At 51.6% G+C, this 22,423-nt stretch overlaps 1 protein-coding gene across 1 annotated transcript; it reads left to right on the top strand.

Moving 5' to 3' along the window:
* Positions 1-1,441: 1,441 nt before the first annotated feature.
* ASB13 (ankyrin repeat and SOCS box containing 13) lies at positions 1,442-22,406 on the top strand. The gene is made up of 6 exons (XM_047867834.1): positions 1,442-1,592; positions 9,502-9,689; positions 10,687-10,837; positions 12,909-13,043; positions 18,846-19,037; positions 20,717-22,406. Exons 1-6 carry the CDS (start codon positions 1,550-1,552, stop codon positions 20,842-20,844), a joined length of 837 nt encoding a protein of 278 aa, XP_047723790.1. The 5' UTR covers positions 1,442-1,549; the 3' UTR covers positions 20,845-22,406.
* Positions 22,407-22,423: the final 17 nt, after the last annotated feature.

Here is a 22,423-nt window from a genome sequence, read left to right as displayed (position 1 = left end):
TTTGAAATACTGCAAAAGTTACCAAAAAGTGACACTGAGACACAAAGTGAGCAAATGCTGTTGGCAAAATGGTGCTGATAGATGCTTGCCACAGGCTTGTCACAAACTCCAATTTGTTAAGAAAAAAAAAGGCAAGATTTGCAAAGTGCAATAAAGTGAAATGCAATAAAATGAGTATGCCTGTATGCAATAAAAGGAAATTAACACAAAGATAGATAAGTTACTATTTAATAATATTTTAAAGAAATTTATTTTAACTTGGAGGAAAATTAACTTAGATTCTAACCGCCGCAAAAAATTCCACACTTAAATACTTACCAGCAGAACAGAACAAAAATAACATACCTGCTCTGGCCCTTGCTAGGGAAGTACATTCCGAATATGAAGAGGGAACACTCTCAGAGTATGTGTGTCTGAATATATAAACACTTAAAGCTCTTCTGTAATACTGAAATCAAGCAACAGAAGGAAAAATTTACAAAATAAGCTAATGAGGAAATATCTGCTAACATTTAACAAATAAGTACTAGATACGTATACAAACAAAAATATATGGTTTATAAATATATATATAGCTTACACAAATATACAGTCTATACTAAGACCTAGAAGAGACTTTGCCAAGGAAGAAAAATCAAAGAAAATACAAACATACAAACAAGGCATCGTCATAGGAAAAAACATAACATCCCGCAGCAAACAGATTTTTTAAACGTACGGCTAATACAGAATGCAATAAACTGGCAAGAAAAATGCAAAAGCCTAATTATGGTACGCAAAGGGGTGCAAAGCCACACTAATAGGCTTGAGATGTCACTTGCAAGGCTGGGGCTGTGACTCCCCAGCAGCTCTGGTCAGACCGACAAGGTTCAGCCTCCACTCAGTGCGTGCCTGTGGTCTGGACCGGAGGAACATTCGAGTCGTCCAAGCGAGAGATCAGACCTTCCGCACTCCAGTAGTCCTCCTGTATTTCCGCATCAGATAATTTCTGGTATTTTTACTTTCCAGCCCAAGCTAACTTCTACAGGTAGGCTCAGCACAGGTCAGACCGGGTGAGAAACCTCGTGACCAGGCCGCAAGGAACTTGGACAAAGTTAAACCTGCCGCATCGCGCAACTGCCTTTGGTAAAAGCAAAGCAAAGCACAAGGGCTCATTCAGGTGTCCGCCTGGACTTATTAGGAAACCGGCTCTTTCCCGCCGCGAGGCTCGGAAAGGCGCGCCTGCTGGGTTCTCCCGAACCTAAGCGATTCAGGTGACAGACACGGGGAGCGTCCCCGCTCCGGCAGGAAGCCCGACTCGGCGTCCCAAGGGCGGAGCGGCCCTGGGGCGCCGCGGAGGCTGCAGCCGAAGCGGGGCCGGGAGCACCCGCGGGGCGCGCACGGACTCCCCGGCGCCAGGCCGCGGCGGAACTACAACTCCCGTGGTCCTTCGGGCGGACGCCGCGCCCCGTAGGCCCGCCCAGCCAGCGGAGCTCCGCCCAGGTCGCGGGCGCCCGAGCCGCTGGGGTGTGCGGGCCGGCGCGCGGCGGCGAGCGGGCGGGCGTGCGGCATGGAGTCCAGCGCGGCGGACGGCTGCTTCTTGGGCGACGTGGGTACGTTCGGGCGCGGGGGGCGCGGGGACCGCGGGGCTGTTCCCGGCCGGACAGGTGCGTCGGAGGACGCCGGCAGGGGCGTTTCGGTGGGCCCAGGTTGGAGCGCCGCCGTGTCCTTACGGGGCGCGAGGTCGGTAACCCCAAGCATCTCAGGCGCTCTCTGCGTCCGGCCTCTTGGCCCCGGTCAGCGTTGTGACGCGCCAGTCGCGGGACTTCCCAACCGCAGACCCATCGGCGCACCTTGGGGAAGGCGCAGGGAGGGGTGGGCATGGTCATCCCCAAGTTCAGAGCACCCAGAGTTGCCTCTGCGGGACCGCTCCTAGGGCAGTCCCGCAGAGCCCCGTGTGGGAGCCGGAACATCTTCCAGGGACCCTGTGGGAAGGTCGTGTCGCACTGTCATTAGCATCCTACAGGTCTATCCGGCTGTGACGGCTGTGACCGAAGGCGTGTGCCCCAGAAGGAAGGTAATGCCCTTGTGACAGGTCACCCCATGTTTTTTTAAAAAAAAAAAAGCCATCTCGGTTCTTCCTACCATTCAGGCTACGGGAGAATAAAATGGATCCGAGGGCAAAGGGACATTCTGTGGGGAAGGAGACTTCCCTACGAAGTAAATACTACAGCAGATGAAGTGACCCGAGAAAGCACTTAGAAAGCCTGGAAGCAAAAAACCAAAACCAACCAACCAAACAAAACTAAAGTACTTTTACACTGGTGAAAACAGTGCCAGTAAAAGTGAGACATCTTAAGGGTAAATTTGGCGTAAGGGGACTTGAAGTCATAGCAAGGCAGATATTTGAATGGATCCTGGAAAATAGCCACCTTGAACATGATCAAAGACATTTAGTAAACATCTGGTTGTACTTGGCATTCCACCGCAGGCAGGTGCAAGACTTTGACCCCTCCAGTGCATGTGTGTTTGGTTCAGTTAAAATAAGCAAAGAATGGCTAACCAGGGCCACGTGGACACGTTTTCATGTTTTTGTTCAGGGAGAATCTTCAATAGCGCAGCCTTCACTTTTCTGAGCATGGTTTAAGGAATCTTTAAGAGAAGAGTTTGCTCAACCAATGGATTTTACAGCTTCTGGGGTTCATGGATATTTTTGACTGTCATTGTTTATTTCCTCTAAAAATAGGTTCCTGATATTTTCATTCTCAGCATTAACGGATAAGCTGAATGTATTGAATCCAGAACACCGCTATCCCAGCAGAAGCAATGGCCCACTGTAGGGACTACAACCCATTTTAACTTTCTGATCTGAAATTGTAGATGTGTGGTGTATATATACTTCAAAGCACGTAGATTTTTCCATTTTTTTTTTTTTTTTTTAGTAGAACGCCTCACAGAGGTAAAGATTATACTTATTAAGGCCATATTGTAAAGCTCGGCAGAGAATTTAGGGCAAGCCACCTCCTAAGTGAATCCTATATTTATAACTTAGCCAATGTAATACAGGTTGTTACGGACCCAAGGGCAAGCATCCTTTTGCGAAGTGGAAAAGGTGATCCTATGTTCAGGATCTGTACTCAAGAGCTGTATTCGAGAGGCTGGCAGACAATGATAAAAGGGTACCTTAAGGATTTGAGGTTCTAAGCAAGGTGAGCTGGATTTTTTCTGTCATCCTTAGCCGTGAACTCTAAACACAGCTCGCTGCCATCTGGGGGGAACGCTGCCATCTGGTCAGCTGGAGAGAGAAAGGAGAGACGGTTTCTGGGACCACGATAAGAGCCTGGTGCTGCTTAGGTTATGTGCCAGTGCTGGTCACAAGCCCAGAGGCAGCTGCAATACGATTATTGATAATTTCGAGGTACGGTGGAGTTCACACAGCTAGAAAGAGGCAAGGCTGAGGTTTAAACCCAGGCGGGGCTTTCCTGGGTTGCTGGTTTTATGCTAAAAGGCTCACACCCTTCACGTCAAGTACATTCATCTGTAATCGGTTTGTAGGGCTACTTGGACTGCTGGGCTGGGTGGATAAGCCGCGTCCTGCTGTGGGTTTCTCAGGGGCTTTTACTGCCTACCTCCCGTCTCCACTTGTTACTATATGGCCTTTCCCGCCGTGAGACATGTGTCTGCCTGTGGGGTCCACGATCAGAAGCACAGCTTGGTCTGCATCCCCGTGCCTGGGAACCTACACAGGCACACCTTGGAAATATTTTGGGTTCAGTTCCAGACCACCACAGTAAGTGGATGTTGCAATAGAATCACATGAATTTTGGGGGGTTCCCAGTGCATATAAAAGTTATGTTTACACTGGCCTGTCGAGTATGCGGTCCTCTGAAAACAAACCTTAACTGTGAAAGTGCTTTAGTGCGAAGAATGCTGTCATCTTATCGTCTTGCTGGTGGAGGGTCCTGCCTCGATGGTGATGGCTGCTGATTTAGCAGGGTGGTGAAAGTTGGGGTGGCTGTGGCAGTTTCTTAAAATAAGATAACAACGAACTTGGCTGCGTTGCTCTTGCCTTCACAAACTTTTTCTGGAGCATGTGATACTGTTTGATAGCACTTTATCCCCAGAAGTTCTTTCAAAATTGGAGTCAGTCTTCTCAAACCTTGCTGCTGCCTTGTCAGCAGAGTTTATGTTATATTCTAAATCCTTTGCTGTCATTTCAACAGTCTTTACCAGGAGTAGATTCCATCTCAAGAAACCACTTTTTTTTTTTTTTTTTCAACGTTTATTTATTTTTGGGACAGAGAGAGACAGAGCATGAACGGGGGAGGGGCAGAGAGAGAGGGAGACACAGAATCAGAAACAGGCTCCAGGCTCTGAGCCATGAGCCCAGAGCCTGACGCGGGGCTCGAACTCGCAGACCGCGAGATCGTGACCTGGCTGAAGTCGGACGCTTAACCGACTGCGCCACCCAGGCGCCCCAAGAAACCACTTTCTTTGCTCCTCCGTGAGAAGCAACTTCTTTTCCGTTCAAGTTTTGTCAGGAGATTACAGCTATTATTCCACTTTACGGCCCCACTTCTGATTCTGGTCTGCTCTCTCTTTCCATCTCATCTGCAGTGACTCCCTCCACTGAGGTCATGAGCCCCTCAAAGTCATCCACGAGGGCTGGAACCAACGTCTCCCAACTCCTGTTATCCTGTGAATGTTGATATTTTGGCCTCTTCCCATGAATTATGAAAGTTCTTAATGGCATCTGGAGTGGTGAATCCTTTCCAGAAGGTTTTCAGTTTTCTTTGCCCAGATCTATCAGAGGAATCACTATGGTAGCTATAGCCTTATGGAATGTATTTCTTAAATAATAAGACTTGAAAGTTGAAATGACTCCTTGATCCATGGGCTGCAGAATGACGTTGTGTTAGCAGGTATGGAACCATGAATCTCGTTCATCTCCATCGGAGCTCTTGGGTGACCAGGCACATTATTAATGAATATTTTGGAAGGAATCTTTTTCCAAGGAGTAAGTCTCAACAGTGGACCTAAAGTAGTCAGTAAACCATGTTGCAAACATATGTGCTGTCACCTGGGCTTTGTCGTTCCATTTATAGAGCCCAGGTAGCCTAATTCTTAAGGGCCTTGGGATTTTTGAAATGGTCAGCGAGCACTGGCTTCAATTGAAAGTCACCAGCTTCATTAACCCCAGCAAGAGAGTCAGGCTGACTTCTCTCTAGCTATGAAAGTCCTAGATGGCATCTTCTTCCAATAGAAGGCTGTTTCATCTCCACCAATCATCTGTTTGGCATAGCCACCTTCGTTAATTTTCTTAGCTACATCTTCTGGATAGCCTGCTGCAGCTTTGACATCAGCACTTGCTGCATCATCCTGTGCCTCCAAGTTTTAGAGCTGTCCTCTTTCCTCAGACCTCACAAACCAACCTCTGCCAGCCTCCAGTTTTTCTTATTCAGCTTCCTCACCTTTCAGCCTCTGTGGAAGTGAGGAGAGGTGGGGCCTCGCCCTAGGTTAGGCTCTGGCTTAAGGGAATGTTGTGGCTGCTTTGCTCTTCTGTCCAGACCATCTGAACTTTCTCCAGATCAGCTGTAAGTCGGTTTCATTTTCTTATCATCCACGTGTTCGCTGGAGTAGCACTTTTAATTTTCTTCAAGAAAATTTTGCATTCACACCTTGGCTCTTGGGGTCAAGAAGCCTAGCTTTCAGCCCGTCTTCGCCTCCGACATGCCTCCCTTACCGAACTTAATCATTTCTAGCTTTTGATTTAAGGTGAGGGATGTAGGACTCTTCCCTTCACTTGAAGACCCAGAGGCCATCGTAGGGTTATTAATTGGTCGTAATTTCAGTGTGGTGGTCTTAGGGAATAGGGAGGCTGGGGAAAAGAGCTGGTTGGTGGAGAAGTTGGAACACAATGTTTGTCGATTAAGTTCACCATCTTACGTGGGCACGGTTCATGGCATCCTGAAACATCACCATACTAACAAAGATTATTAGTCACAGATCACCATGACAGATGTAGTGAAGTCTGAAATATTGCAAGAATTAGCAAAACATGACAGACACAGAGTGAGCAAACGCTGCTGGAAACATTGCAACACAGGATTGCCACAAGCCTTCGATTCGGAAAAAAACCCAATTATCCACAAAGTGCAAGAAATGGAAGGTGCACTGGCTTTCCTGAGCTGCATTTCCCTTTTTTGCTATATGATCGAGGGCCTCGCCCTGCCCTCCTCTTTTGAAGGTTGCAACTCCTCGTCCTACCTGTGGGGTTTTGCTTCTTCCAGTGTGACTCTGGAATGATAGCCACTTTTCACTGACCCCCAAGACAGGTGTGCCCATGCCTGGTAGTCACTGCTAAACAAACATACTGGGGGGTCCCCTTCTTGAAGTGGTAAATAGAAAGTTCCACAAGCTTGGCTTTTATATTTTGTGAGAATCAAATCTGAGTTTCAACTCTCCTTTTGCTCCATCCTCCACCCCCCGCCAGTCACACGATCAAGTCCCCATTTCATGGGGTCACAGGCTCTTTGGCTAGCGGACAAGACAGGTAGGCACGATGGGGGAGGAGGGGTATTATAAATAGACCGCATTTACTGAGCACTTTGTGCCAGTCCCCACACTAGGTGCTTTCACTCACCATAATCTACTGAATTTTCATAACCCACCAATGAATAAACTATTATCATCATCCCCATGTACAGGTGAAGAGACAGTCAAGGGAAGCTACATCCCACAGAAGCTGATAAGTGGCTGAGCCAAGTTTCAGATGTAGCAGAGCTTAGTCGCCGTGCTGTCCCTGCCACAGGCTGGTGGGGACAGGGAGGCAGGCTGACGGGACACAGACGAGATGCTAACCCAGGGTGGGTAGGGGCAGAGGTGGGGCAAGTCCTCCTGGAAGAAATAAGCACTGGATTGCAGCGTGGAGAGGTACAAGCAGAACTCATCCAGGGTGAGTGGGAAAAGGTGGGAGTGAGGTGAGGAGATGGGGAGAGAAAAGGGCCTTCATTCAGAGGGCGAGGTATTGTCTAAAGCAGTGGTTCTCAAAGTGCAGTCCCCAGACCACAGCGTCAACATCAGCATCATGTGGGAACTTATTAGAGATGCAGATTCTCAGGCACCAAGACCTGCTGACTCTGGGGTGGGGCTCAGCAGTCCATTCTTACAGCCCCCAGGTGACACTGTTGGATGCTCAGGTGTGAGGGCCACTGGTTAAAGGGATCAGGAGGTCAGAACACTTTTTGTATAGCCAAAGGGAGTGATGGGGAGGGGTGAGCCAGCGTAGGAGAGAGAATTTTACTCCATTTTGGGATCAGAGCAGTGCCTTGATCAGTTACAGGTTTGTTGAATGTATACATTGAGGTTGGAATGAATGTGAAAAGTTTTAGTTTGAGATGAATAAAAATGAGGATAATCTACCAAACTCATGAGAGGAGAGTCCCAGTAGCACTTGAAGGACTTTTATAGCCGTAAACATTCATATTAAGAGGAAACAGCTCAAATCAATATCCTTCCACCTGAAGACACCGGAAATAGAAAACTGGAGCTGAAGGAGTAGAAGGGGAAAAACAAAGATTAGACAGGACATCCGTGAAATAGGGAATAGAAAAAACAACACAGAAAGCCAACAAAACCAAACGTTCTCTGGAAAGAGCAATGAAATCGACAAACCTCAAGGAAAAAGATGCAGATCACGAAGATCAAGGAGGAAAGGGATGACGTTACTCTGGCCTTTCTAGAAACGAGGACCACAGAGGGACAGTGTGAACGGTGGCGTGTCAGTCTGCCAGGGCTGCTGTGACAAAATGCCACTGGGTGGCCTACACAGTGCACGTTCATTTTCTCACAGCTCTGGAGGTTGGAAGTCCAAGATCAGGGGCTCAGCCGGGCTGGTTTTTGCGGAGGCCCCTCCACCCCTTGGCTTACAGATGGCCACTTTCTAACTGTGTCCTCACATGGCCCTTCCTCTGTTCAGCCCATCCCAGGTGTCTGTGTCCTAATCTCCCCTCATGAAGACTCCACTTAGATGGGTTTAGGGCCGGCTCTAATGACCTCACCTTGACTTCATTACTTCTGAAACCGTGCAGACTCCAAGCGCAGTCACATTCAGAGGTATATAGGGTTCAGGCTTTGCTTACGAATTTTGGGGACAAAATTCAGTCCATAACCAATTGTAGGCCAACAGATTAGAGGATGTACGCGAAGTGGAGAAATTCCAATAAAGACACAAACTACCAAAATTGGCAAAAAATAGACACCAAAACTGACTCAAAAAAAAAAAAAATAGAAACTCTGAATAGACCTGTAGCAAATGAAGATGTGGAATTAGGAATTAAAGCTTATAGCAAAGGAAAGCCCAGACCCAGAGATCTTCCCAGATGAACTTGACCCAACATTTAAAGATTCGATACCAGTGCTTTCCAATTTTTGGAAGAGACAATAATTTCCTGACTCATTCTATGGAGCCGGAAAAACCAGATAAAAACATCAATCATAAGACAACTGACCTAAGAGTGTAGCTATAAGAGTCCTGAGAACACTAGCAAACCAAACATGCTATGGCATCATGACCAAGGGGGTTTATGCCAGAAATACATAGTTGGCTTAACATCTGAGAGTCTGTTAATGTACTAACCACTTCCACAATTAAGGAACGCCGGCAGGAGCACTGCATTAGATGCAGAAAAAGCATTGAACAAAAATCCAACGCCATCTGGTGATTAGAAACAACAACTAGAAAGGGAGGTGAATGTCCTCCACCTGATAAAGGCCACCTGTGAAAAAGTCACAGCTAAGCTCATCCCTGACGTGAAAGTCGACGAATAAGGCCGGGACGTGCTCTTACCGCTTCTGTTCAGCATCGAGCTGGAAGTCCGAGCCAGGGCAGTGAGGCCGGAAAGAGAAGAGGCATCCAGATTGGAAAGGAGGTGGTGAAACTACTTCTGTTAGCAGGTGACACGATTTTACATGTACAAAGTCCTGAAGAACCTGTTAAAGTGGATTAAAGGTGGTCCCCACTTTCAAGGCACTCCCGGGCAAGGTTGGGGTGGAGAGGGCGTCAAGCTGTAAATGAGGGTGTGTGCTCGAGTGTCTTGGAGGAAGGGGAGACTTCAAATGGGTGCAGGTACGGCAAGTGACAGGAGATTCTAACGGGAGATTCTCCCATCCCGGCGCTCCTGTCTGCAGAGGGGGGGGATACCAGGCGGAGAGGCAGGTGTGGAAGGGCGATGGGCACGGAGCAGCTACAGGTGGCACCGGAGAGGGGTCAGTGGGGGGTGGGAGGGCTCAAAGAGGTGAGCAGGGCCCAGGTCGCCACCCCCGACAGGCCGTGCCAATGAGTATGACCTCCACGCTCCGGCAGTGGGGATGACCCGAGCATTTTGAGGAGCGTTTCGGCCAACTCCGTGATCCTGCATCGGGTGCTGGGTTTCATGAAGCGTTCTTGTGACACTGCCATGGTCTCCTGACCTGGGTACACGTGTCCCCGGGTCTCAGCACTGGGTCTGCCTTCCTTTCCAGGTTTCTGGGTGGAGCGCACCCCTGTGCACGAGGCCGCCCAGCGTGGCGAGACCCTGCAGCTGCAGCAGCTGATTGAGAGCGGGGCCTGTGTCAACCAGGTCACCGTGGACTCCATCACGCCCCTGCACGCGGCCAGCCTGCAGGGCCAGGCGCAGTGTGTTCAGCTGCTGCTGGCCGCTGGGGCCCAGGTGAGGGGCCCTTCGGGACAGACCCCCAGGGACGGGAATGGATGGAGCGCGTATAGAGGGGGGGAAATACTAAGAGGCTCGGTATTCGAGTTGCAAATGCACAGAAAGTAGAGACACCACGGGGGAGGGGAAGGAAGCCTCTAGCGTGGGGTGTAGTGGAGGCCAACAGAGGAGCCGGTTCTGGGGCAGCAGTGGTCACGGCTGGGCTGCCGGGAGGGCACGGGTGGCCAAAGAGCGGGCGGTTCTAGTTTCTCGCGAGGGAGACGTCTGAGGGCTGGAGGCCGTGGCCGAAGAGCCACTGCCTGGGTCCAAGAGCAGGATTCTAAGCGCAAGACCGGGATCTGCTTCCCTGCACACCTGCTCCTGCTTGCGGGCTGGCTTGAGCCTCCAGCTGTTGCCGCGGGCAGAGTCGCTGGGCGGAGGGCAGCGGCAGCAGCGGGCCGGGAGCCCGGAGCGTGGGCTGCAGCCTCCGGGCCGAACGCACCCAGGAGCTTGGCTGTGAGGTCGCTCCCGCAGGAAGCGGACCGAGGTGTCACGCATACCCACGCAGCAGCTGAAGTCTGAGCACAGCCCCCCAGCCTGGGGGTTGGCTTTCCCCTCCGGGTCATTTCCCGGCTAGAGGGGGCACGATAAGCAGCTCCGGGCAGCCCTAAGCCGGAATTAAAACGCCCTTTTTACATCCTGCCTTCGTCACCTTGCAGTCTTGGGGGGGAGGGGGGCCTAGGGGACGGGTAGGAGGTGGCAGGAGTGAGGCCGAGTTGACCCTGTCCCAAGAGAAGAGCCCGGAAAAGGGCCCCTCCCGCACTTGGTGGGCTCAGAGGCGCTGCCAGCCCGTCTCCCTTTGTCCTTGAACGCCCTTGCCCGGGACGGCACCTTGGCACACGCTGCAAAACTGCTAATAAGGGACTTTGCAGAGATGAATGTGTGTCAGGATGAGGAAGCGAGTCGTGTGGGCTTTTCCCCTCCACCCTGACGCTCGTTTCTTCCTCCCCACCAGGTGGACGCCCGCAACATCGACGGCAGCACGCCCCTCTGCGATGCCTGTGCCTCCGGCAGCATCGAGTGTGTGAAGCTCTTGCTCTCCTACGGGGCCAAGGTCAACCCCCCCCTGTACACGGCGTCCCCGTTGCACGAGGCCTGCATGAGCGGTGAGTCCGCGCCAGCCAAGCGAGCATTGTAGCTGAAGCCGTCAGCCGGTCGAGAACCACCCCCCCCCCCCCGCCCCCCCGCCATTCTGTTTCTGGAGCTCGGGTACCCAGCCGTGGAAATCCTCAGCTCTTCCTCCTGCAGACCCTTCCCCGCCAGGAGCAGGGGCCGTGGTTTCTAGGGTAGGATTCTACTTCTTAGCTGGGTCTCCAGTGCCTTTCAGATACTAACGCTGGAAATCAGCCTACCCTGTGATGGCTCACTTGGTCTTCACCGTCTTCTGCCCTGTGGACCCCTGTCGTATTTCGAGGAGACCCAGCACGGGCCAAGGACAGGGCGCTCATCCTGGGGGCTCGGGGAACAGGTGGGATTTCAGCCGCCCTGCAAGAAGGAGTAGGTTTCAGAGGAAGAGGAAGGCCACTCCAAGCGAGAGAAAGTGACTTGTCCAGGCTTATTGGACCGGAAGCTCCCAGGAGAGGGGTGACAGAGAAGACGAAATTTAGGGCGAGACCGGCAGGTGGGAAATCTTTAAATGACATACTAAGGAGTTTGGATTCTACTCTTCTGAGCAAAGTTTGCAAACTTGTGGCCAATATTTTGATTGGCCGGCACAGTGCCGGCCAGTGTTATGTTCAGGTGTGGGTGCATGTCCTTTCGTGGCTCCACTCAGAGCCATCATTCTCTGCTGAGATGCCACTTGCACTCAAGTCAAGAGCAGTTCCAAGGGCACTTTATGAAACCCAGGACCCTGCGTAGGATCACAGAGTTGGTCCCAACGCTCCTCAAAATCCTTGGGTCATCCTCACTGCTGGACGGGCCTACCAGTCATACTCGTTGGCCTGTCGGGGGTGGCGACCTGGGACCTGCTCACCTCTTTGAGCCCTCCCCCACCACCGACCCCTCTCCGGTGCCACCTGTAGCTGCTCCGTGCCCACCGCCCTTCCACACCTGCCTCTCCGCCTGGGATCCCCACCTCTGCAGACTGGAGCGCCGGGACAGGAGAATCTCCCGTTAGAGGTTACGTGCTCCACCTGGTCTGTAGAGTCCTCTCAATGCTCTGGGCTGATAAGGGTCTGGAATTTTCTCTGGTCATTACTTTCTGTCTTTCCTGGTAGAGGGGGATGGGGAGACCGTTATAAATTTCTGTCCCGCTATTAGGCAGATGGGGAGGGGGGCAGAGAGCTTTTCTTATATCTGCCATATAATTGCTTTAAGCTCAAAATAATCCTTATGCTAAAGAAGCAGATTTTGGGGGTGGCGTAGCTGCTGCTCTTCCATAGAGGAGCGATGGGGCTGGGGTATCCTGACGTGGAGAGAGGAGTTGGAGCCCAGGCAGGGTGGATTCATTTAGAAAGCTTTAGGGGAAGAGTCAGCAGGATTTAGTACGGGGGAGAGGACTACGCAGTGGTCCAGACATCCCCAAGAGAGTGGCCAGCAGAGGGCTGTAGGGAAGAGGCTGGATTTCAGGGCCACAGTTGGAAAACTTGGCCGCTGCTGACGATGAAGCACGAATAAGTGAGGAGAGAGGATGGAGCCTGGGACAGAATGAACCTCCACCCAAACCCAGTTAAAGATGCCGGGAAAGAGGCAGAAAAACACCTGCCAGGGAGAAGGCTGGGGGACCTGTGAGGTCAGAAAGCTTTGGGAACCTCCTCCAGGGGGCTCGGACTTGAGCTGCCGGCAGCTTCAGCTTATCACCTCCAGGCCTGGTGCTCCCGATGCCGCTTAGGAGACCCCGGAGGTGGGGAGCACCTTCCTTCCTGCTGAGGAGCCGGGTCTGGCTGCTCAGAGGTGCTGTTCCCAAACCTACTGCTCTCCCACGAGAGGCTCACCCGTGCCCTCTGTCCCTCGTGCCGCCAGGCCGGGGGAACCGTGCATGCCCAGAAAGCACAACGTTCTGGCTCCGCCAGGCAACTTGGGGTTGTGACCTGCTTTCAGTTGGGGTGCGGTTCTGGTTCCCCATTCTCCCCCAGCAGGCAGGCGTGGGCTTACCTGTTCAGCTGTGCTTCTCTCAGGCTTATTTCAGATGTGTATGCTCATTAACGGTCCCCATCCTTTTCCGCTTGCTTTAAGGAAGTTCCGAATGCGTGAGGCTTCTTATTGACGTGGGGGCCAATCTGGAAGCACACGACTGCCACTTCGGGACCCCTCTTCACGTCGCCTGTGCCCGGGAGCATCTGGACTGTGTCAAAGTGCTGCTTAACGCAGGTGTGCTGGCGCCTGCTGCCGCTGGCGTGTCGGTATTTATGCGGCGCAGGCGTGGTGGGTTTACACCCGTGGTGCTCGGTGTGGGGTGTTGCATTTATACGCATGCTCCTCAGTGCAGCTGTGTTGTGTTTACTCGTGCTCTTCAGTGCAGGTGTGCAAGTCCATTGGCTTTTATGGCTGCTCTCCTCAGGGCAGGTGTGTCCTGTTTCTGCCTGCCCTGCTCGCTGCAGGGGTGTTGGTGATTGTATCCGCCCTGCTCGGCACAGGTGTTCTGTTTACCTGCACCGTGCGCTGGCCGAGCGCTGGGCGGTGGACTCAGACCAGGTTGGAAGTTGGCTCTCCCTCTTGCCAGCCGAGATCGTGGGCCTCAGTTTCTGTATTTATACAACTGGAAAAGGAAACCTTATTTTGGAGGGTTGTCAGAAGGATTTGTGATCACGTTTCTGCAGGGCCTGATGCTGAGTGAATGCTAATCGTTATTTTTGGTGGCCTCGGGACCATCCCCAATACCTTCCTAATTCGATCGCCATCTAAATGTTTTTTAATGTTTATTTATTATTGAGTGAGATAGAGTGTGAGTGGGGGAGGGGCAGAGAGAGAGCGGGAGACACAGAATCCGAAGCAGGCTCCAGGCTCCGAGCTGTCAGCACAGGGCTCGAACCCACGGACTGTGAGATCATGACCTGAGCCGAGGTCGGACGCTCAACCAACTAAGCCATCCAGGCGCCCCGGGTGCCTTCTAAATCAGAAAGAGACGGGGATCCGAGGGAAATGGAGCTGGCAGCATGTGGAATCCAGATCCTTGTCGGGTGTTCAAAAAAGGATAGGGAGGCTCCCAGGGTGAAAAATAAAAAACAAGATGGAAAACAGCCCAGTCAAGTGGAGGTTGGCTTCGGGACCTGTCTACCACAGGAGTTTGCAAATGTAGCCAAACTGGGTATTGGGAAGGAGTTTTCATTATGAACCCAACTTAAATATTTTGTTGGAAAATTTTAGCTCAGCCATGCTGGGTGCAACTTAGGATAAAAAAACAAAACTGGTCAGGAATAGAAAGCTTACCAGTTCTCTCCAGAGGACGGTCTGGAGCTTGACGTCCTCTCCAGAGGACGGTCGTTTGAGCTTAGGTTGTATGTACTTTTCTATTTGTGAGTCTTGTTCACTTTAATGTGCACTTTTAAGTCTTTTGAGCAAAAAGGATTCATTTTGTATAAGGTTTGCCATTGGGGTCGTTTATATATTAAAAAAATTTTTTTAAATGTTTATTTATTTTTGAGAGAGGGTGAGCAGGGGAGGGGCAGAGAGAGAGGGAGACACAGAATCTGAAACAGGCTCCAGGCTCCGAGCTGTCAGCACAGAGCATGACCCGGGGCTCGAACTCATGAACTGTGAGATCATGACCTGAGCCAAAGTTGGCTGCTTAACCGACTGTTTTTTACTTTTTATATAGTGAAAGAATGTCTAGATGAGAAGCAGCCCTAGATCTTCCGACCAATTCACTCAGCTTTTCTGTCAGCCTAGGGTACCTGCCGGGCATTACTGCCGAACTTTTGAAATAGTTTTCTGGTCCACAGCCATCTGCAGAGCGCGTGGTACTTGTGTGCTCAGTACACCTCAGCGCCCGTCCTTTTTTCCTTCCTCTCCTTGTGGCTGTAGGGGGAAGGATAAGACTAGGGGTTTGAACCCCAACATCCTTTCTGCACAAAGTCCTAACTTAATGGAAATGGTTCCTCATGTGTAAGCAATGGAAAACCCACTGTAGGGGCTGCGGGGACCAGAAGGAGGCAGCTTTCGAGGCCAGTTTGTCCTGAGGGTCAGCAAGATCATCGAGCCCTCACTTTCCCTGAAATTTGGAGGTCTCCTGTCCAAAGTGTTCACTTGATCCTATGCCCGGGGCCCCTAACGGGGTTAAAATGGCTGCATCAGGGTCGGGCTGAAATCCAAATACTTTTGCTCAGGAGGCTTCTGGAGGCTTCTGGTAGCTTTCTGAGAAGAGTGAAAAACCACTTGTCCAGATGCCTGCCTAACCCTTCCCTCTTGTGTCCAAGAGGAACCTGCGCCCAGATTGAAACCTGGGTCCAAACCGAATCCAGGCCCTTCTTCCAGACTCAGCCGAATTCTGATTGGGTGGGGCCCAGATTATTTGAACCAATTACTGGGGCTGGGGAGAGGGATTAACCAATCAGGACCCACACCCAAGGCTGGAGCCTAGGTCATCCCACCCCCACCCTAATAGCACGCCGCCACTGCAGGCTGTCAGCGCGGCGGGGCTGGCTGGTCAGAGTGGGAGGGCGCTGTGGGGTTCACGCCGGTCTCAAGCAGGGGTTCCCCGGATGCGACAGTGGTGGCCGCCACCACCAGGCCGTCAGCTCTGGGCTTGACTGCAGCTCTCCTGTGACAGCTCCTCCTCCCTAGATCAAATGGATTCTTTTCAAAGAAAACGTTTTCAGCTACAGGAAACCTCAAGCATACAGAAAAAGTAGGGAGGGCAGCACATGGGTTCCTCTTAAAGTAGCCATTCTTCATGTTGGGGGGGTGGGCAGGCCCCTTGGAAAGCCCAGTGGAAGCGGCATCTCTGGAAAGCAGGTGCCCCCCGACCCACGGGGTGGGCACCAGATGGCCCAGCTGCAGGTTGGTTGTGCAGAGGAGGGGGAGGGTGAAGGTGCAGCGTGGGGAAGTAATAGCGACGCTTAACAGCTGCCACAGCATTTAGCTCCGCAGGAAGTGGTCAGAAGGAGTGATGGGTGTTACAGGGCCAGGTACTGAGCTGCTTGGCTTTAATGTCCCTGAACCGGCTCCCTCCCCCTCTTTCCCTCTCCCTGTCTCCTCCAACCCCCTCTCTCCTCCTCCCCCTCCTCTCCCTCCCTCTCCCCCTTTCCCCCCTTCCTCTCTTTCTCCCCCTCCCATCCCTCTTCTCCCCTCCCCCTCCCTCCTCCTATCCTCTTCCCCTCCCTCTTCCCCTCTCCCTCCCTCCTCCTCCCCCCTACCCCATCCCTCTTTCTCCCTTTCCCCCTGCACCCCTCCCTCTCTCTCTTTCTCAGTTCAAGGCACATTATCATCATCAGTTCCCACGAAGCCACCTTCTTCCCCTTCCCTCTTTCCTCTACCCTGCCCCCCAGCCCCCATTCTAACGTGTATGTGTATGTGCTTCATCTGTGTTTTTGTAAGACACTTATTACGGGTTGGGGCATGTATTTTTACTCGACCTAAGTGGTGCTGTGTTACAGAGTTTGCCTTTTTGCTGTTTTTTGTCCTGCTCTGTCGTCTCAAGCCCCCCCACCCCCATGTACTCTGTTTGCCCAGGGGTGTGGCTCCCCAGCTGCAGAGCATGCCGGACCCCTCCTAGTCCCCGTCCAAGGGAGCCCAGCGCACGGTGTAAAAAGGTCCTGTTGTGTACCTTGGTATGCCACCTGGAGGAAAGAGTCACCTTCTGAGGCCTGGAATCGTGAGAAGTCCTAGTAAGCGGGATGGAAGGGAGGTGTGAGTTGTACAGCCACCCCTAGCCATAGTGTTCTCCTTGACCTTGAGAGGAGCTTGACTGCCTGGGCCCCCTTCTCTCTTGCTATAAGTAGAGACAGTCTCTTTCCTCCCCACTTGGCAAGATTATTGTGACAATTAATGACCTGCGAGACAGCTACCTGCACTTCAGACCGTTAGACTTTACAGTTTATTTTTCGTTGCAAGTTTGCGTCTAGCGTCCAGACCTGCCTTTGCTTTATGACCGCGGAACTATGCGAGTCTGTATTCTACGGGGCAGGTGTTGGAAGAGCGCCCTCAGGTGGTGGAGCGGGTGCACGATGCGGGGATGTTTTTGAACGGATTGCTCTTTAGTACTATTTTTACCAGGCATAGCTGTTGAATTGAATAGCTAGGTAATGTAGTCTTCTTCCTGAGGGATTTTTTTTTTTTTTTTTTTCCCGGACCTGACTTGGGAGTTTGGGCTGTGGGCAGTGGAGAGCATTACTTGTATTATCTCATTGCGGTGCTTGCTGTGTTCTTAGGGTCACGCGATGACCTCTGTGTATGTACACAGTTTTTATGTCTACCAGGGGATTAAAACTATTTTAAGTCAGAAATCCAAATTACTCACTATTTTCAGTGGGATAGGAAATCTAATAGCCTTACACCCTTATTTCCTATTTTGGGCCTCTAAATTTATCATTACATGGAGACAGGCCGGTGATATGATTTCTTTAAACCCCACTTTGCTGATATTTTGTGACTGTGACTTGAATCTATTTTGGGGGGATAGCTTCAGTGATGCTGGACTATTTGCTTGGCTTCTTTAAAATTCTTCTGGCCACCTGGGTGGCCCAGTTGGTTAAGCATCTGACTTTGGCTCAGGCCATGATCTCCATTTGTGAGTTTGAGCCTCACATTGGGCTCTGTGCTGACAGGTGGGAGGCTGGAGCCTGTTTCGGATCCTCTGTCCTACTTTCTCTGTGTTCCTGCTCATGCTGTCCCCAGAATAAATAAATATTTAATAAAATAAAATAAAATGCTTTTCTCCTACCCCCCCTTTCTCTTATAACCTCCTTATCCATTAGGTGCAGACTTCAAAGAAGTTGGTATTTTCTTAAAAAAAAAAAAAAAAATTCCAAGGCTGTAGGAGATGCCCTTGCATTGAATTGGTGGTGGTCGTGCCCTAAGAATGACGCCTTACACAAATCATAGTTTTAGCAAAATCTTTACTTTTTAATGCATCTAAAACTACTGTAATTAGCTACTACTTGTTCACCTCTTTCTGTATGTCTACTATTGTCCCCAAAACAGATGGATTCACAAGTGAGACACCTCATCTCTTACCTGAACTGGTGGACAATGTTTGGGGAACATTACCTGTTTTCCCTTTGAGCTTCTCTTTTGTGAAAGATGTTTATGTTTAAGGACTCTTCATCCATTCATGCAGCACACGTTGTTAGCGCCCCTGCCCTGCGCCCGTCGTGCGCGTGTGGGAACCATCAGAGAGCCTCAGGACCAGTGGGGACGGACTACATAGGGTCTTAGAACTGCTTCTGACTCAGGGGAGTTTTCTGTTTTATTTTTCTTCTTTTTGCTTCTGTTTCCAATTATATTACTTTCTTACCGCGATCTGTGTTTAGCTCTCTTGCCATAAGAAAAAACGTTAATTACTGCATTTGGATCTTGAAAATGATTTTGAGCGGGGCGCCTGGGTGGCTCAGTCAGTTAAGTGTCCAACTCTGGACTTTGGCTCAGTCATGATATCATGGTTCGTGGGATGGAGTCCCTGAGTCTGGCTCTGCACTAACGGCATGGAGCCTGCTTGGGATTCTCTTTTACTCTCTCTCTGCCCTCCCCTCCTTGTGCATGTGCTCTCACTCAAAATTCTTTTTTAGTGTTTATTCATTTTTGAGAGAGAGAGAGAGAGAGAGAGAGCAAGCACAATCGGGAGAGGAGCAGAGAGAGAGAGAGGGAGACCCAGAATCTGAAGCAGGCTCCAGGCTCTGAGCTGTCAGCACAGAGCCCGATGCAGGGCTCGAACCCATGAACCAGGAGATCATGGCCTGAGCTGGAGTCAGATGTTCAATCAACTGAGCCCCCCGGGCACACCTCTCTCTGAAAATAAATAATAAACAAATATTAAGAAAAAGAAGACAGGTGGAAGGCTCCATGGTCTTGTAGACAAAAAGATTTTGAAAAGGCTGTGGCAGAGCCTGTCTGGAATTTCTCTCCTGCGGGATCATCACTTCTGTGCACTGTGCTGAACGAGAAGGTACCTGTCGGGGTTTCTCCTGGCTGCGCGTACCCTCCTCGGTGATACCGTTCCTCGCTTTGGACCCGCAGGGGCCAATGTGAACGCAGCGAAGCTTCACGAGACAGCCCTGCATCACGCAGCCAAGGTGAAGAACGTCGACCTCATTGAGATGCTCGTCGAGTTCGGAGGCAACATCTATGCGCGAGACAACCGGGGCAAGAAGCCGTCTGACTACACGTGGAGTAGCAGCGCACCCGCCAAGCGCCTCGAGTTCTACGAAAGTGAGTAGAACTCACTTTCCTGTTGTTGTTGTTTGAGTGGTGCTTGCTTGTTTGGAATTGCACGAGTCCCCTGTGCAGGAAACTTTGTCCCAGATGGTCTGTCCAGCCCTGTACAAGGCAGTCAGCTGTCCCGATCCCTGTGAGCAGCCCTCGCTCGCCCTTCAGGGGACAAGGGGCAAGTGATCGGGAAAAAGGACAAGACTTCTCTGGGTACAGATTTTTAAATGAGTTCACACCGCCTTACAACCACATGAGGCTTTCAAACACCTCTTGCTTACCGGGCGGGGGGGGGGGGGGGTGAATGATTTATTCAAATTTTTGTCGGCCCCACCAACCAAACTCCAAAAGAATTTAGAGGCAAATACCATCCACATCTGTCAAATGTTTCCTGGAAGACAGTTTTCCTGCATCCAAATAGTCTGGAGATAAAGGAACATGGGAAAATGAATTTCTCCAGGACTTGTTTTTTCTCTCTCAAAGAACTTGTTTCATGAATCTGCAGAAGTTGAGAATATTGTGTTTGGCTTATTTATATTTTTATCAAGCAGATATTTGCATCAAACATGGGGGTTTTTTAAATATTTTTTTTAAGTTTATTTATTTTGAGAGAGAGCGAGCGGAGGGGAGGGGCAGAGTGAGGGGGAAAGAGAGAGAATCCCACGTAGGCTCCACTGCTCAGCGTGGAACCCAGTGTGGGGCTTGATCTCATGACCGTGAGATCATGACCTGAGCCGAAATCAAGAGTTGGAGACTTAATGGACTGAGCCATCCAGGCACCCCTCTACTTGGTTGTAAAGAATCGAATTGTTCTAGGGGCACCTGGGTGGCTCAGTCCATTAAGCGGACTTCAGCTCAGGTCATGATCTCATAGTCCGTGGGCTCGAGCCCCACATCAGGCTCTGGGCTGACAGCTCAGAGCCTGGAGCCTGCTTCTTATTCTGTCCCCCTCTCTCCCTGCCCCTCCCCTGCTTGCACACACATTCTCTCTCTTTCTCTTTCAAAAATAAACATGAAAAAGATTTTTAAAAAATTAAAAAAAAAAGAATCAAATCGTTCTAAAAGGCAGTTGTGAGGCCAGACTCTGCACATGTTCTGGCACCTCAGCTCCAGGGGCCTCCAGGTACTTTCCATCTTTGGCCCTGGTTTGCTGGCCTCCTAGCGGCAGGCTTCGTCTCTGGTCCTGAAGGCCGGACCCTCAGCACTGGGATGTGCATGCGCAGACGGTGTCAGCCGGAGCAGTTTTGTGACGCGTGTCACTTCTCGTCGGGGGCCTTGGCCCTGCCGCACACGGTGCCAAGAGCCTGGACCCACAGGAGCTGGCGGCCAGGCCCCTGCCCAGCACTAGCCCTCGCCCTGGCCCTCATTTGTCCGCAAGTTTGAGAAACGAGCCTAGTAGCCTTAGATTAGTCCTTGGCTGACAAATCTGTGTGTCAACTTACAACTTTACAGAAAAGAGGAAAAACCTCCCCAGAATCCCGCAAAAATGAAACCCCAGCGCACATCACCCATATCCCATTTCCTGATCTTCCTTCCTAGGTCCCGTCCCGTCCGTCCTGGTAGCCATCCAGGGAAAGCATGCAGGGCTGGCCTATTTCCGGTTCCACCTTGGTATTTGCTAAGTTGAAGGATGTTATGCTATTTCCTTAGGCTGACCTCATGTGCTTCCTGTTCCCTTTCAGAAACCCCTCTGTCCCTGGCACAGCTCTGCAGGGTGAGCTTGCGGAAGGCCACTGGCGTCCGAGGACTGGAGAAAATCAGCAAGTTGAACATCCCTCCCCGGCTCATCGATTACCTTTCCTACAACTGAGCTGCAGGCGCGCGAGGCAGGAGCCGGCTGGGGGCCCCCTGGCCTCTCCGAGCCCAGCGCTGGGCCGCTCGGCCCTGCCTCGTCTGCGGCCGTTCCACTGCTGTAGATAGAGCAACGCAACCGGGGGCCGTGCTGGCTGGCCTGCTTTGTCTTCTCTGCAGACTCCTGGACAGTGTTGCCAAGGCACTGAGAAGGCCCTGCCTGGTCCCAGCCGTCCGGCGCTCTCAGGAAGGGCTCTGCAGGGGGCGCAGGGGAGGGCCGGGCGGGACCAGGCACCGGGGTGGCCCTGGGCATCCGGAGGGAGGAGCCTGAGCTACGGAGGTCAGGGTCGGGTCCCGACCCTGTGGCCTGGGACAGCTGCTTTGGTGATATCCTGCCGCTTGGATGCTCTTTTCTGGAGCTGCGGTTGGCACTTTCCAGGGCCCACCTGTGCCCAGGTGCACCCGTCACTCAGGGGGCTCTACACGGATCTTGGTCAGGGAAGGGCTCGGGCCGTTTATTCCCCACAACCAGCACAGTGCTTCTTGGGACCTTTTCAGGCCCCAACTCTGAAAAAGCTTATGTGGGGATAAGACGCTTACAGAGCGTATATAGTCTGTAGTGCTTGGGTGCTGTCAGTGGATCTCTACTACAGGTGACGTGTTCCAGGAGTTGTTCCCGGCACGGAGCGCCGTTAGCCGACTTTAGGGATGAGGTGTCCTCTGTTCCTGCTGTTGCCGACTGAAACCTTCTCCTACCCTGAATTTTGCTCACTCCTTTGAAGCTCTGAAGTTGGTAGAAGAGGTCGCCAGCGCCCAGCGGGTATTCACAACCACCGATTCGTGCATTTTGCAGCCACTTACGGGACATCTGTTACGTTTCAGGAGTTGTCGGGGCGCTTTGAACCGGGTGGGAATCAGGCTCCCTGTCCAGGGCAGTGAAGGAATCTGTTCCTGTAGTGCTAGAAACAACGAATTCCACACTGTAGGCAGGAGGTGAACTCATTGATACTCGGATTGCATTTGTCTAAGATTCTGTCTCCTAATTGAAAAACCAAAACCGGGGAGTTAAACTAGAGGACAGTTGTACAGTTAGCTCAGGTGTATCTAGTTTCTGAGGGAACGGGGAAGGCACCCTCCCGTGAGTCATGCCGGAAGCCGGAAGCTGGAAGCCGGCGTCCCCAGAAACGCGAATGTCCCCAGGCGCTTCCGGGAAGGCCTGCCCAACAGAAGGAGCCTGGATTGCTGGGCTGCATGACCGACCGGCGGGGTCTCCTCACGGTTCCTCGGTGGGGCCCACATCTGGGGAGAGTTTCATGGCTGCCGCAGGTGTTTTCTGTCTGCGCTGTTTGAGCTGAGAATGAGCCACTCCCGTTCCGTTAGAGTGTGAGATCCGAGTTGGGGGTAAATCCGTGTTTTTGCATGTGCCAGTAACGACAGCGACAAAGCACCGGGATCTGCCCGGGCATCTCTGGAACAGAAGCTTGCCCCTAGCAGTGAACGCAGACGACACTTCCTCACGCGGCACACCGAGTGCAGGATCAGACCCCACACCCACGGCTCAATAAAAATCGTCTGAGTCCATCCTTCCGTTCCCGTGG

The sequence above is a fragment of the Prionailurus viverrinus genome, chromosome B4 (assembly GCF_022837055.1).
Source record: "Prionailurus viverrinus isolate Anna chromosome B4, UM_Priviv_1.0, whole genome shotgun sequence".
NCBI classification, from domain to species: domain Eukaryota; kingdom Metazoa; phylum Chordata; class Mammalia; order Carnivora; family Felidae; genus Prionailurus; species Prionailurus viverrinus.
Note: the sequence above shows the minus strand (reverse complement) of the source record. Positions and strands in the feature narration are given on the sequence as shown.

What these genes read in the sequence shown, in the direction of transcription:
- ASB13 (XM_047867834.1), top strand. Translation starts at nt 1,550, where the DNA reads ATGGAGTCCAGCGCGGCGGACGGCTGCTTCTTGGGCGACGTGG. An exon ending in GCACGAGGCCTGCATGAGCG is followed by an intron (nt 10,838 to 12,908) that starts GTGAGTCCGCGC and finishes GCTTGCTTTAAG; the next exon opens with GAAGTTCCGAATGCGTGAGG. An exon ending in GCGCCTCGAGTTCTACGAAA is followed by an intron (nt 19,038 to 20,716) that starts GTGAGTAGAACT and finishes GTTCCCTTTCAG; the next exon opens with AAACCCCTCTGTCCCTGGCA.